Raw genomic sequence first — 13,983 nt, 5'->3', positions numbered from 1 at the left:
TATGCATATAAGCATCATGCCCATTCACACTTAAAAATTTTGAGCCAATGGACTTGCACTGAGCTTTGTGAGAATTATTACTTCCATTTTCAAATATTGCAGCTCACCAGTTTCTAGTTATGTGTGTTTTCAAGGTGCTGTTGTCACCTAGTTCCCTAAACACCTCTTAAAATAAGAACGCAATGTACGCAAGAAACAGGAAAAGAGATATTCTGAATATTGTTGTGTACACAGAATTTTACACATTCAGTGGGACATTTCAAAAAATCAGGTCAGAAGGGGTTAAGAAAAATGTAAATATGTTTAGTTAAATATCTTTAACACAAGTAGCACATTCTTTCAGCTACTTCATTGTGTTCTGTGTGATTTTAAAAGTTTGGAATAAGAGCACCAATACACACACACACACACACACACACACACACGTTGGGTTTTCATGTATTATGGGGACATTCCATAGACATAATGATTTTTATACTGTACAAACATTCTATACAATATTCTATCCCCCAACCATACACCTAAACATAACCCTTACAGAGAAAACCTTCAGTTTTTACATTTTCATAAAAAAACAAACAAACAAAAAAACATTTTGTTTGATTTATAAGCTGTTTTTCTTATGGAAAACAATTTTTTTTGTCCCGACAACGTTAAAAAAAATCAAGTTTTACTATCCTTGTGGAAATTTGGTCCCCACAACATAGAGAATATTTGGACCACACACACACAGCATTTCTCTTTGCAGCTTCTCAAAATCAATTATAAATAGAAAGTCAATATATATAATATATAATCAATAAGCCGGAAAACACCCCTAATAAGATGTACAAAAGGCCAGGTTGTCTTGATGTCCCTGATGAGGAGTCTGATGGGGATATTGGGAACAGAAGGAGAGAGAGTGGGGATAAGAATTACCAGGAAGGCACTATTTAAATTTCTTAAAGAGACAGGGCCCTATCATACACCCGGCGCAATGCGGCACCAGGTGTGACACAAGTGTTTTTTGCTAGTTTCAGCCCGACGCAGTTATCATTTTATGTCCCGTGCCACGTTGTTTAAATAGCAAATGCATTTGCGCCCATTTGTGCACCCATGGGCATGCTGGTCTGAAAACGTGTTCAGGCACATTGTTGGCACGTTGCTATTTTGAGGCAACTGAAATAGACTGTGCCATTGATCAACTGAAACCTGGTCTATAGTCAATAAAGCAAAATTATTATTTTTTTTATATTTAAAGAGTGCGTTAATAATATGCACCTTTAGGCGGGTGCACAACACGCATACACTCTGCTTATTACACAACAGCACACAAACATGCAAAAAAATGTAAAAAATGAAAGGATTACAATTTAAAAGATTATTATTGTGTGCATAAAGATAAAAATGCTTTGGTGGAAACTGGCTTGTCCTGTAGATGGCCTGCTCACATGCTTTAACCTCACGCAGGAGCAGATCCGTTTCCTTGCTAGAGAAGCATTCAGTTTTTCCGCTTGTAAATTCTGCCATGTAAATAGCAAATCTACCATGGTGTGAGTGCAACTGGCTTTTAAAGGGAATGGGAGATGAGACTGATTGGTTTATTGCACGTTACTCCCAAAACACACTCATTACTCATTAAGAGAATAGGGACAACCTTCTTAGACCACGCCGACCATTTTTCCCGTCGTTAAACTAGCTAAATTTGTTTAGGGATATGTAAAGTGGGAAGAGTTAGATCTGGACCCAACCGCGCCCCCTGGATCTCCACACGCGAGAGCATGACGAGATCGGGGGCTGCATTCTAGCTCAATCATCAGTGCTCTATCATCACAGAATGCATGTTAATATTGGGTTACAGAGTGTGTGCATGTAAAGTTACCTGGTGACTTATTGTTGATTGAACAAAAATTGATTTTGTTCAATTGTTACAGAACCACACATTAAAACCCATCTCAATCAGTTCTGACCGACTGCCTGCTGTGTTTTGCACCCATCCAAGTTAATATTAATATACATCAACGAACCCCATTCCGTTTCAATGGGTCCTTTGAGCCGGATTGGCGAACTGCAGCAGAGAGATGGCATCCCATCCTGAACTAGATCCACCTGTCGTCTGACCTAGAGGTCAGACAAGGCCGCCTGCACACCTAGCAGATTATCAAGTTCCTGATTCAGGCTGTGTAAAGAGAGCATTACCCCCAGTCCTGCTCACATCAGAGATCGTGTCACGATCATCTTCTCCAGAGAGTCAGTCCCCATATGCAAATGATCTAGTACTCTGAGATGTATGGCTAGAACCATCTGGAGATGTGTCGCCAGAGTATGATGAGCTCCGCAGCCAAGTCCAGCAGTTGTCTGATATTAAGTCTATGTGGAGTGAGATGAAGAGAGACAGTGATGAGCTTCACAGCCACATCCTACCAGAGATCCTGTCCACATTACAAGGGCTCAAGGCAGAGAATGTTACTTTGAAGCAAGAGATCCAGCAGATAGCTACAAGTAGAGAGACTCCTCCTCGATAAGTGACGCCAGTTCCGGCCCCTCGCACTCATGTGCAACGACCGTCCATAGCCAGAGAGTTTCTGCAGTGTATGCTGATGAGTTTCCGTCAGACCGATCCGTCCAGTATGAGCAGCTGATGAAGCAGATGGGAGACTTCACGCTTTCACCCAGGTCAGAGCACCTGTATGCTGACGAGAGACACCGTGCCCTCCTCAGAGATCCTACACATACTCAGCCCAGTCTGTAGCAGCTGTACAGTACAGCGATGAGACACCTAGTCCCAGAAGCAGTCATTGCCCGAGCGAGAGAGAGTTCTGCCTGCCCCCACGTCCAGAAATGGTGCCTAGAGTTTTCGAGATTACGGATGGTGCTAGAGAACCTTCTGCCAGCAGACGCGAGCGAGCGCTTGAAGTATCAGATCCTGTCTGATCATCTAGTGTAAGAAGAGGCCCGACTGGTAGCAGACTCCTACTGTAATTCTGTGTGACCCTATACAGACACTATGCGAGCTCTTGTGAAGATGTATGGTCAACCCCACAAGCTTGTTCTACAGAATATCACTGAAGTGCTGGAAGGTCCCAAACTCAAGCATGGTGATGTTAAGGCATTCAAGTTCTTCACCCTTCGTGGACGCTCATTAGTGAGAATGTTGGAGCAGTTGGGATCAGAGGGAGCAGCTGAATTAGAATGCGATTCACACATATCCAGACTCCAAGGCAAGCTTCTCCACAAGCTCCAAATCAGCTTTTAGAGGTAAAAGTCCACCTGCGCAGGATCACAGTCCCCTTTTCGACTTTGCGGATTGGTTAGAGTACGAGCTCCAGGTCCAAGATGACACCGCTAAGCCAATTACGTATATGTTCCACCATTACCTACTAAGAAGAGAGAAGGTCGTCACGACCCCAAGCCTCCATGGAGATCCACGAGCATCCTGCTGGGTGCGGGGAAGCCTGCTGCAGACAGTAAATGTCGAGTGTCCGCTCCAGAGCCCAGGCCCAGCTCCGCCAGGTACAGAGAGAAGTTACACACCTACTGCCCTTATTGTGACAATGCCAGTTACTTCCTCAATGGATGTCTCAACTTTAAAGAGCTGACTAAGGAACAGAAAGAGGCCCAGATTTATAAGAATAACCGGTGCTGGAGATGCGCCCACAATCATCATGCCTCCCAATGTACTCTGAAAGCCCTGTGCAAGACCTGCAATAGGAAACAACTCTTCGTATTGCATGATCTGAACGAGAGAGCTGTGATTGCCAGTACATCCTGTATGTTGATTGTTCTGCCAGTAGTCGTAGAGTTTTGCTAAAAGTGAGTAAGGTGATCATCGCGAATGGAGATGCATCGTTAGAGACGTATGCAGTGATCGATGACGGGTCTGAGAGGACTATTCTCCTCCATGCAGCCGCACTACAGCTGAACCTCAGAGGACAACCAGGAGACCTGATACTGAGAACAGTAAGGCAGGATCAGCAGGTGCTTCATGGGGAGGCCGTCTCCTTCACAGTATCATCAGTATCTCATCCCCACAAGAAGTACCTCATCAAACATGCATTTACAGCTGAGAGACTAGGCCTTGCTGAATGCACTTACCCGGTGGCTTCTTTAAAGAAGAGATACAGACACTTTTCTGGCCTCCCGTTGCAGCAGATGGATAAAGTGCAACCTATGTTGCTGATCGGGTCAGATTGCCCACACCTCATCACGCCTGTTGAACCCGTCCAGTTAGACCCACCATTTGGACCCGCAGCAGTCAAGATCTGCATGGGGTGGAGTCTTCAAGGCCCGACGCATGTAATTAAACATAGGATCTAGGCTCGCCAGTGTTTCTTCACATCTATCCTCCCCAACGCAGACCTGTTCGCTCACGTTGAGAGATCATGGCAGATAGATGTGATTCCACACTGCAGCGACAAGATAGTGATGAGATCTAAGCTAGACCAAGAAGCTGTCAGACTCCTGCAAGAGAAGACTGCGCAGTGAAAGTAGAAGGGACGATGAGGTATGCCACGCCACTCCTTCGTATGCAGAGCATGCCACGGCTGACCATGCCCAAAGAAGCCGTTCTCCCTCAGCTTAGGAGTGTCAAGAGGAGACTGCTTAAGAACCCAGATCAGGCGTCCACCTACCAGGCCAAGATCACTAGACTGAAGGAAGCAGAGACACATCATGGACAACAGCCATTCTGGAGATCCAGTCCGAGAGGTCATTGAGAACTCATTCTATGTTGATAATTGTCTGCATAGTCTTAACTCCCCCTGAGAGGCCAGAGACCTAGTAGATCGACTTTATTCACTCCTGGCCTCCGGCGGCTTTGAGCTTTGACAGTGGGCCAGCAATTGTCCGTCATTGATTACTCACCTCCCCTCTGAGTCCAGATCTGACCTCTGGCTTTGTCAAGGTGCTATGGTGCTATGTCAGATCAGTCCATGAGTCTACTCTCAGACTGCATTGGCACTGTCAGTCTGACATCCTGTGTTACAAGCATCAAGCTAGCCGCTGTTCCACTGTGACTATGCGCAACATCTACCATGTACTAGTCAGCCAATATGACCCCCTTGGTTATATTATCCCTTACACAACTCAAGCGAAGATATTGGTACAGCGCTTGTGGGACAGGAAGTGTGACTGAGATGATCCACAATTGCCTGAGGAACTCCTTATCTTGTGGTCCGAGTGGGAGATGGAGTTGAGTGGATTAGAGAAGCTATCTCTGCCCAGGTGCTACGCCAGCTCACAGATGAATCACCCGTCCTGTAGATACGACGTCCACATCTTCTGTGATGCATCAGAGCAGGCGTACAGTTCAGTGGCCTACCTGCAGACAGAAGACAGAGAGGGTAGAGTAGAAGTTGCCTTTATCGCTGCCAGATCCCGCGTTACCCCCCGCAAGTGTCTATACCCCGCTTAGAGCTGTGTGCTGCTCTCAATGGAGCTCAGCTTTCCCAGCTATTTACTACAGAGCTTACGATTCTGATTCGCTCCATTAGACTAGTCAGAATCCACCAGCGTGCTCACATGGCTGACCTCCCACTCTTGTCGTTACAAGGTGTTCGTAGGAACACAGGTGGCAGATATCCAGGAGATAACAGTGTCCACCACCTGGTGCTATGCCAGATCAGCAGACAACCCAGCGGACGATATCACTCGAGGCAAGCCTCTTCAAGACCTCTCCACTGGGAGCCAATGGAGCCATGGACTGGTATTCCTCAAGCTGCCACCAGATAGTTGGCCCGAACAGCCTCCCTTACTGCTTGAAGAGCCAATCTGTGAATTAAGACTGTAAGCTTTCTCTGGGTTAGTGACCACAACTACACCCCCACTTGAGCCGCAGTGCTATGACACACTATCAGAGTCCCTGATTGCCAATGGGCAGAAGCTTCATGGGGTGGCCTACACCTCCAGTGCTGACTTCCAAAGAGACATCCGACAAGTAGTCCTCTGCCAAGCTCAAGCCGAGTCCTTTCCTGATGAGCTAAGACTTCTGAAGTCAGGAAAACCAGTGTCAGCCTCAAGCAGACTGGCTTCACTCTCCCCTGAGCATGCTACTGGACTGATCTAAGTAGGAGGCCATCTACGCCATCATGAGGTACTAGAAGCGGATGCTGTACATCCAGTTGTCCTTGACCCATGACATCCAACCACCGAGCTAATCATCAAGGATAATGATGAAAGGCGGCATCATCCCGGAATAGTGTTTGTTTGCCAAAATCAGAAGGACATACTGGATCCTAAGGGGCTGTGAAGCTGTCCATCAGCACCAGTGTCAGTGTGCAGAGTGTAGAAAATGGAGAGGATGTCCAGAAATCCCCCTCATGGCCAATCTGCCCCTCACCAGACAGAGATACTTCTGTCCAGCCTTCTACTCAACTGGTATGGACTGTTTCGGCCCCTTCTTGATTAAGATTGGGCGCTGTAATGAGAAGAGGTGGGGCATAGTCTTTAAATGTATGACTACCAGGGCAGCACATCTCGACCTTCTCACCAGTATCTACTCTGACTCATTCCTGATGGCCCTGCGAAGGTACATAGCCCGACGAGGGAAACCATATGAGCTATTATGCGACCGAGGCGCCAACTTTAAGGGTGGCGAACGTAAATTGAATGACTCCTTTGCCGCCCTCCAAAATGAGCTACAGAGTCACCTCGCCAGTCATCAGATCAAGTTCATTTACAATCCGCCAAGCGCCCCCCACTTTGGCGGTTGCTGGGAGAGGGAGATCCACTCATTCAAGACAGCCCTAAGAGTGACCATCGGGGCTCAAACTGTCACTGAGGAAGTGTTTAGAATACCTACAACTGTTCTCAACACTTCCTCAGTGACAGTTTGAGCCCCTTGGGTATACCTCCTCGGATGTCACCGACCCTGACCCAATCACCCTGTACTGTTTCCTGATCGGTCACCGAGACACATCTTTACCTCAGGTAGTCTACCAAGATTCCAAGGTCCTTAGTCGCTGATGTTGACGCCACACCCAACTGCTCGCAGAGCACTTCTGGAGACATTTCCTAAAGTACTTTTTACCCAGTCTCTAAGCACGCCAGAAGTGGAAGACAGAGAGGAAGTCACTAGAGATCGGGGACGTGGTCATGATTGTTGATACCCAACTTCCCCATGCCCTTTGGCCAGTAGGCAGAGTTGCCCAGGTGTTTCCAGGCTCAGATGGTCGAGTCCGGACAGCCAACGTGGATGTCAAGTGTAGGACCTACACACGAGTTGTGGCTCGTCACATCCAGCTTCCAGCCCTACCTGAGGATGACTAGGAAAAGATGTAGACCTTTTGTTTGATGTGTGAATTTAGTTCCTGAATTCAGGGGCGGCTGTACTAAAGGCCAGGTTGTCTTGATGTTCCGGATGATTCTGATCAATCACACCGCTTGATGTAACCTCAACCTCATCAGCGCTGAAGCGAATTAGTCAGCAAGATAGTGAGCAGGTGCAGTGCATGTGAGAGAGTGACAAGATCGGCGGCTGCATTCTAACTCAATCATCAGTGCTCTATCATCACAGAATGCAAGTTAATATTGAGTTACAGTGTGCGTGCATGTAAAGTAAGTGCTTATTGTCCATATTTCCTGTTTATTGTTAAGAGATCGGCTGTTTATTGTCATGTTATGGAAGGAGCCAGTTAGCACGTACAGCTTGTATTCCCTGCTTGATTTGGTGTATTCTAGAGTTTTTCTACGTTATGTTGATGTAAGATGCTTGTGTATACTTTGTACATCTCATTATTGTTGAATGTAAGCACTATTGATTATTAACCTGCAGTGACCAGCTGCTTGTCACACGCGCATGCCCTGTTAAAGGGCATTCATGTGCTAATAGCACCCTCTTGTGGACATGTACAGAATAGTCTCTCACTCAATATAATTTAGCAATGATTTATTAATGTTATTGATATTGACTTAATACTGTCTAATATTCAATTATGTTTATGTTTGTGAAACACCTGTATATATTAATAAGTTTATCCTTTTTGTTCAATTGTTTCAGAACCACATATTAAAACCCATCTCAATCAGTTCTGACCAACTGCCTGCTGTGTTTTATACCCATCTGTCAGGTATTGGTGAGGGAAGGGAGCGAGGACTCAATTGCAAGGAAAAGAAGGCTTTTATTAATAATAAAAAATAAAACAAAACACAACAAAAACTACCCCGTGGGGGAAAACAAGACCTGACCACACAAAAGGGAAACATACGACAACGAACCAGCACAGGACTGCAAACACAAGGAGAATAAATAGGAGAGCAAACAGCCCAGTTCTGTCAACACTGCATTGGCTTCCTGTTAAACATCGTATAGATTTTAAAATCTTGCTAATTACTTACAAAGCACTAAATGGTTTAGCTCCCCAGTACCTGAGCGAGCTCCTAATTCATTATAGTCCTTCACGTCTATTGCGATCTCAGAATTCAGGCCAGCTGATAATACCTAGAATATCAAAATCAACCGCAGGCGGTAGATCCTTCTCCTATTTGGCACCTAAACTCTGGAACAATCTTCCTAGCATTGTTCGGGAAGCAGACACACTCTGTCAGTTTAAATCTAGACTAAAAACGCATTTCTTTAACCTGGCATACACATAACACATTACCAATTTATATTTTCAAATCTGTTAAAGGATTATTAGGCTGCATAAATTAGGTCAGCCGGAACCGGGAACACTTCCTATAACACCTGATGTACTCGTTACATCAGAAGAAGAATGGCATCTACGCTAATATTAGTCTTTCTGGTTATCCCGAAGTTCACCGTAGTCAACCGGATTCAGGCCGTATCCAGGTGAGACCAAGGACCTGCGCCTTGACACGACCACAATGCAGCCCTGAAGTATCAGCAGAGATTGAGTCAACTAGATCATCCACTCTGAGGGCCTCATCGACACGACAGCCACGACACAGTTCCTCAACAGCCGTGATGAATACGATCCTCAATTGGATGGAACTGGAATAAATACTTTGAATGTTGCGATCCTGTCGGACATATGATAGCTACCTGAATCGTAACAAAGCACTGTTGGCCAGAGGAGAACTGGCCCCCCGACTAAGCCTGGTTTCTCCCAAGGTTTTTTTCTCCATATAAACACCTATTTGCCACTTGTCTGCCACCTGATGTCACCTGATGGAGTTTGGGTTCCTTGCCGCTGTCGCCTTTGGCTTGCTTAGTTGGGGACACTTGACATTTGATATTCAACAGTGCTTTGATCTGCCTGCATTGACACTATTCTTTTAAGAGCTGCTGTGCAGCCAAATAATGTACCAGTTATCAATGTAAAGCTGCTTTGACACAATCTACATTGTAAAAAGCGCTATATAAATAAAGGTGACTTGACTTGACTTGACAGGGAGCGCGAGTGTCCGAATCCCGACACAAAACCGAAACCAAACTAGACATGAGTGCCGGGATCCGAACGCCACGCTCCCAACATGAAACAAGGCACGCAGACAAGAGAGCGCACGGCTCGAGAACTCTCGAGACCGTGCGCTCACACAAAGACAGGACAAGAACGGGAGTGTCAGAGCTCTGTCACAAAACCAAAAAGTAAACTAGACAGAAGTGACAGAACCCTGACACCATCCAAATTAATATTAATATACATCAACGAACCCCCTCCATTTCATAAGAAGACCAGCACTGGATTTTCCACAGGTTAGTGGGGAAAGTATAAATTCATATAATGCTTTTCCTGGAATTGCCTGATTCGTACTATATAGAACAAGGAAGAAGTTGCTCAAGTAGTCCATTAGATTTTCAATACAGTGGTCAAAAAAATAAATAAAAATGGGAATATTTTTGCCTTGATGCTTAATCAATGCCACAGTTAATATAGTAAAATTATCTATGCTAGATTCGTATATTTACAGTCAATGCAGCAGCATGTGTACTTTATGTATTTCTGAAGGAATACAGAGAACTAGCTCTGATTTTCGAAATGCAGAGATACCATTAATTTTTACCTTTGCATAGTACAAAGCAGATGATTTAAATCAATCTGCCACAGTATATAAATTGCAGAATATGTGGCAAACAATCCATGATGCACGACTTTAAAATGTGGAAAATGGAATAGCAAGAATTAAAGGAACATAAAATAAGACAGTGATAAAAAAATAAATAATAATAATTATTAAAAAAAAAAAACAACAACAAAAAAAAAAAAAACACACACACATTATTGAATTCAGTGTGAACTCTCATTATTCTTTGTTCTCTGACCTGATGGTACCACTTGGAAACATGACTCCAGAAATGGCACTCTCATATAGATTGGCTGGGAAGTCTGGTGCTCTGGAGCATTCTTACCAAAATACAGAAGGTCAAGAATATACGAAACCCAGGTGGTACCTAGAAGAACATGGGAGAGTAGAAAACCCTTAGAAACACAATGATAACAAGATAAGAATTAGCCTACATAAAATTATATCAGTAGTACTGCTAGAACATTATCAGTACTACTACTATACATTACAATATGTGTCTAAAATCTTAGTCTTGTAATTGATAAAATTAGGATCAGTTGCAGGTCTGGAATGTTTGGTTACACATGATGATACACAGTTTTTTGTTGTACATAAAAAAGTAAAATTATTTTGAAAATGCTTTTTCTGAATTTAACATTTAAGGAATTTTCAGTTGGAGAGAGAGAAAAAACATTTAGTATTACCATACCAAAGCCCTATTTTCATAGTCCATACTAAAGGGGTCATATGATGAGGAACCAATTTTGGAACTTATAGCCAGATTAACTACAGTCATGGTCAGAATTATTGGCACCCTTGGTAAATATGAACAAAGAAGCCTGTAAAAATAAATCTGCATTGTTAATCCTTTTGGGGCCAGATTTACTAAACAGGGCAAATTAGTGTTAGAGTGCAATTCCATAAAAGCCCCGATGGGAGTGGAAATTTCTGCGTGTGATTTACTGACAGGGCGCACGCACAGAGAACACAGGCGCAACATCTTATTTCAATAATGACCAACACAATCTACCAAGAGCAGCGCAAAATAGTGTTTTTTTGGGCATTAAATAATGGCATGTACAAATGCATGTAATAAGGTCAGAGGCAAAAATAACTGTCCATGCCTTTTCAGCACTAATTTTCACTGCCTGTCTTTAGTAAATCCCGACAGTAGTTTTTAAGGGCAAAAGAGGGTTTACGCTGGCACAAGCTGTTAGTAAATATTACGGAAGCCCTGAACCGCATGGTGGAAAAAAAGAAAAGAAAAAGAAAACTTGGTGGTGAGGGAAAAGAAAAAAGAAAAACTTATCTCATTATTTCGACATATTAAGTCGTTATTTCGAGATATTAAGTTGTTATTTCAACATAAAAAGTCGTTATTACGACATAAGTCATTATTTCAACATAATACCTCGTTATTATGACATAATATCTCGTTATTATGATGTATTATCTCGTTATTTCGAGATATTAAGTCGTTATTTCGACATAAGTCGTTATTTCAACATAATATCTCGTTATTTTGGGATATTAAATCGTTATTTCAACATATCTTGTTATTTCAACATAAGTCATTATTTCGACATAACTCGTTGTTGTATATCAATTTTAATATAAGACACACACGATTTAATGTCTTCAGTGGCGCAAAAGTAGCGTGTCGGTGCACAATTCTATCTTTTGCTGCGATCGCTGCGGTTTCGAATCCACCTTTTTCCGAGCTTGCTCTTCTCTATTTTCCCATTACGTATCACATCAGAAGGGCATTTATTTTCAATAAAAATGAAAATGATGTTCTAAAAGTGGAAATAACCTGCCTAACGAGTGTTTAATAATGTTAAATGTATATTGGGTAGGGTTAGGGGAAGGTGTTGGGAGTGTTTTTATTCTCCCAATAAAGCAGCATCTATTTAATATTTTTTTTTTCATTTTACTATTGTAAATTGATCTAAAGCATGAGAAAAATATGTATGAACTTGGTATGCACCACAATACATTATACTGTCAATTACAGTAAAAGTAAATTCAGCATCCTCTGCACATTTGGCCAAATTTCATTACAGTTTACAGTACTATAGCAGTATATTGGTCTTCTGACGCAATATGTCCCTAGGCACTCATTTCTCAGTTCTGCAAAAATACAGTACACATAACAAATGGCTACAAAGAAAGTTGACAATCACGAGATTGAGGCTGTACAGCGTGCTACAGTTTACTGTACATAGAATAAAATTTCCCTCATGTAAAGTACTGGTACTGTGTAAGTTTAAAACCCCTGTAAATGATTATTTCAGCTCTCTCTCAGATTTTGACTGGTGTGTCATCAGTTTTGCTACCTAATGTTGTCATTGTTAAACGTTTTAAGAAATGTGTCTTTGTTTTGAGAACTGAACGAATGGTTTGGGAAATTGGGCCAACTGAATCACGTGTAATGTGTTAGCAATTGAGAAAAGCTAAAATACATTTAGATTCTTACCCAACCCCGCTATTATTTTCTGTGATCGGGATCTTCTTATTGATTTCATGTTATTGTTTCGTTGGAGTTAGCCGGGAAGCAGTAAATGTCCGATTCACGAACAAATGGAAAAACAATTCGTAAGTGAACTTGGCTTGACTGTGTGCTTTTGACTTACAAAGAACCGGTTCATAAGAGTAATTTGTTAATGAAGTTGACTACAATGGGCGCGCTGCGTGCGCGTGCAACCATCATGCACAGTTTACTGAAAGACGTGTTTCTTGACATTATTTTGCGTTACGCTGTCTTTTTTTAGGTCATCACATTGGGGCAAGCGACTTTACTGTCACAAGAGCTGCAATCTTTTCTGAAGAAAGGGGCCATAGAGCATGTTTCCCCCTCTAGAGAGAGAGTCAGGTTACTACAGCAGATACTTCTTAGTTCCCAAAAAGGACAAATCAAAGCTCTCAAGTTCAAGATGTTAACCGTAAAGATGATGGTGTCGCAATCCAACATCACGATTGGTTCCTCACGATCGATCTCAAGAAAATGCTTCACATAGAAAATGCGTCCTCTGTGATTCCTATGGGCCTCTTGCATATGAGACCGTTTCAGTTGTGGCTCAAAGCCAGGAGGTTTTGTCCAAGCAATTCCCCCACGGCAAATAAGGGCAAGGGCATGCGCTGAGTGCTTTGTGTCCTTTCTAAAATCCATGTTTATGGTAAGGGTTACGCGCTGCGGCTTCTTTCCCTTTCTATGTGGCTCAGACCCCGGTTTTTCACCTTGGGTCCCACTCTATATGCTTTGATGTTGCAAGATGCCAACAAAAGACGCTTCCCGTACGGGCAGGGCAGCGGTCTTAGGTGGCCGTCCAGTCCAAAGGGATATGGTGAGGTCATCATCTCGATTGACACATCAATTGCCTCGAATTGATGGCTGTATTTCTGGCCCTGAAGTACTTCCTCCACCAGTTAAGGAGTTGCCATGTCCTAGTGCGGGTGGACATTACTGCGGTAGCCCCTTGCGACGTCTAGACAGGCTAGTGCAGCACATTCTGCTCTGGGCTCAGGACAAGTTCCTGTCCCTCAGGGCGATTTGTATCCCCAGATATCTATCCAGACAGAGCATACCGATGGGGGACTAGAAACTCCACCCGAGGTAGTGAAACAAATCTGGTAAAGATTTTATGAAACAGAGATGGACCTCTTCGCCTCCCAACAGGCAGCGCAATGTCCACTCTACTTCTTTCGGAGTCACCCAGCTCCCCCTGGGTCTGGATGTGATGCTCATACGTGGCCCAGAATGCGCCTGTATGCGTTTCCTCCGGTTTCTAGGCTCCCAGAAGTTCTAGCCAAAGTTCACCAACAAGGGACTTGCCTCTTACTGATAGAGCCGCGTTGGCTGAACGGAATATGGTTCTGGGAGGTAATATCTCTCCTCGACGGCTTGCCATTGGTGATACCGAAGAGGAGGGCCATTCTGTCTCAGGTGCAGGGGACAATATTTCATCCCCTGACGGAGATATGGAAACCTTCATGTTTGGCCCCTGAGAGGAACCAACTGAGGGACACAGGGCTTTCACC

At 43.7% G+C, this 13,983-nt stretch overlaps 3 protein-coding genes across 6 annotated transcripts in view; 2 read left to right on the top strand and 1 right to left on the bottom strand.

Annotated features, from left to right (window-relative positions):
* The window catches only part of LOC127517616 (cytosolic sulfotransferase 3), a 139,124-nt gene that overhangs the window by 3,035 nt on the left and 122,106 nt on the right, over positions 1–13,983 (bottom strand). For all 3 annotated transcript variants that reach the window (XM_051903515.1, XM_051903512.1, XM_051903513.1), the window contains exon 3: positions 10,202–10,330. In XM_051903515.1, the coding sequence (XP_051759475.1) occupies positions 10,202–10,330 (129 nt within the window). The remainder of the gene's footprint in view (positions 1–10,201; positions 10,331–13,983) is intronic.
* The window catches only part of LOC127517592 (proline-rich transmembrane protein 3), a 127,160-nt gene that overhangs the window by 53,654 nt on the left and 59,523 nt on the right, over positions 1–13,983 (top strand). The gene's annotated exons all lie outside the window — the stretch shown is intronic.
* The window catches only part of LOC127517607 (uncharacterized), a 120,144-nt gene that overhangs the window by 84,693 nt on the left and 21,468 nt on the right, over positions 1–13,983 (top strand). The gene's annotated exons all lie outside the window — the stretch shown is intronic.

This window comes from Ctenopharyngodon idella, chromosome 8, assembly GCF_019924925.1.
Source record: "Ctenopharyngodon idella isolate HZGC_01 chromosome 8, HZGC01, whole genome shotgun sequence".
NCBI lineage: Eukaryota > Metazoa > Chordata > Actinopteri > Cypriniformes > Xenocyprididae > Ctenopharyngodon > Ctenopharyngodon idella.
This window is presented reverse-complemented; position numbering and strand designations above follow the sequence as displayed.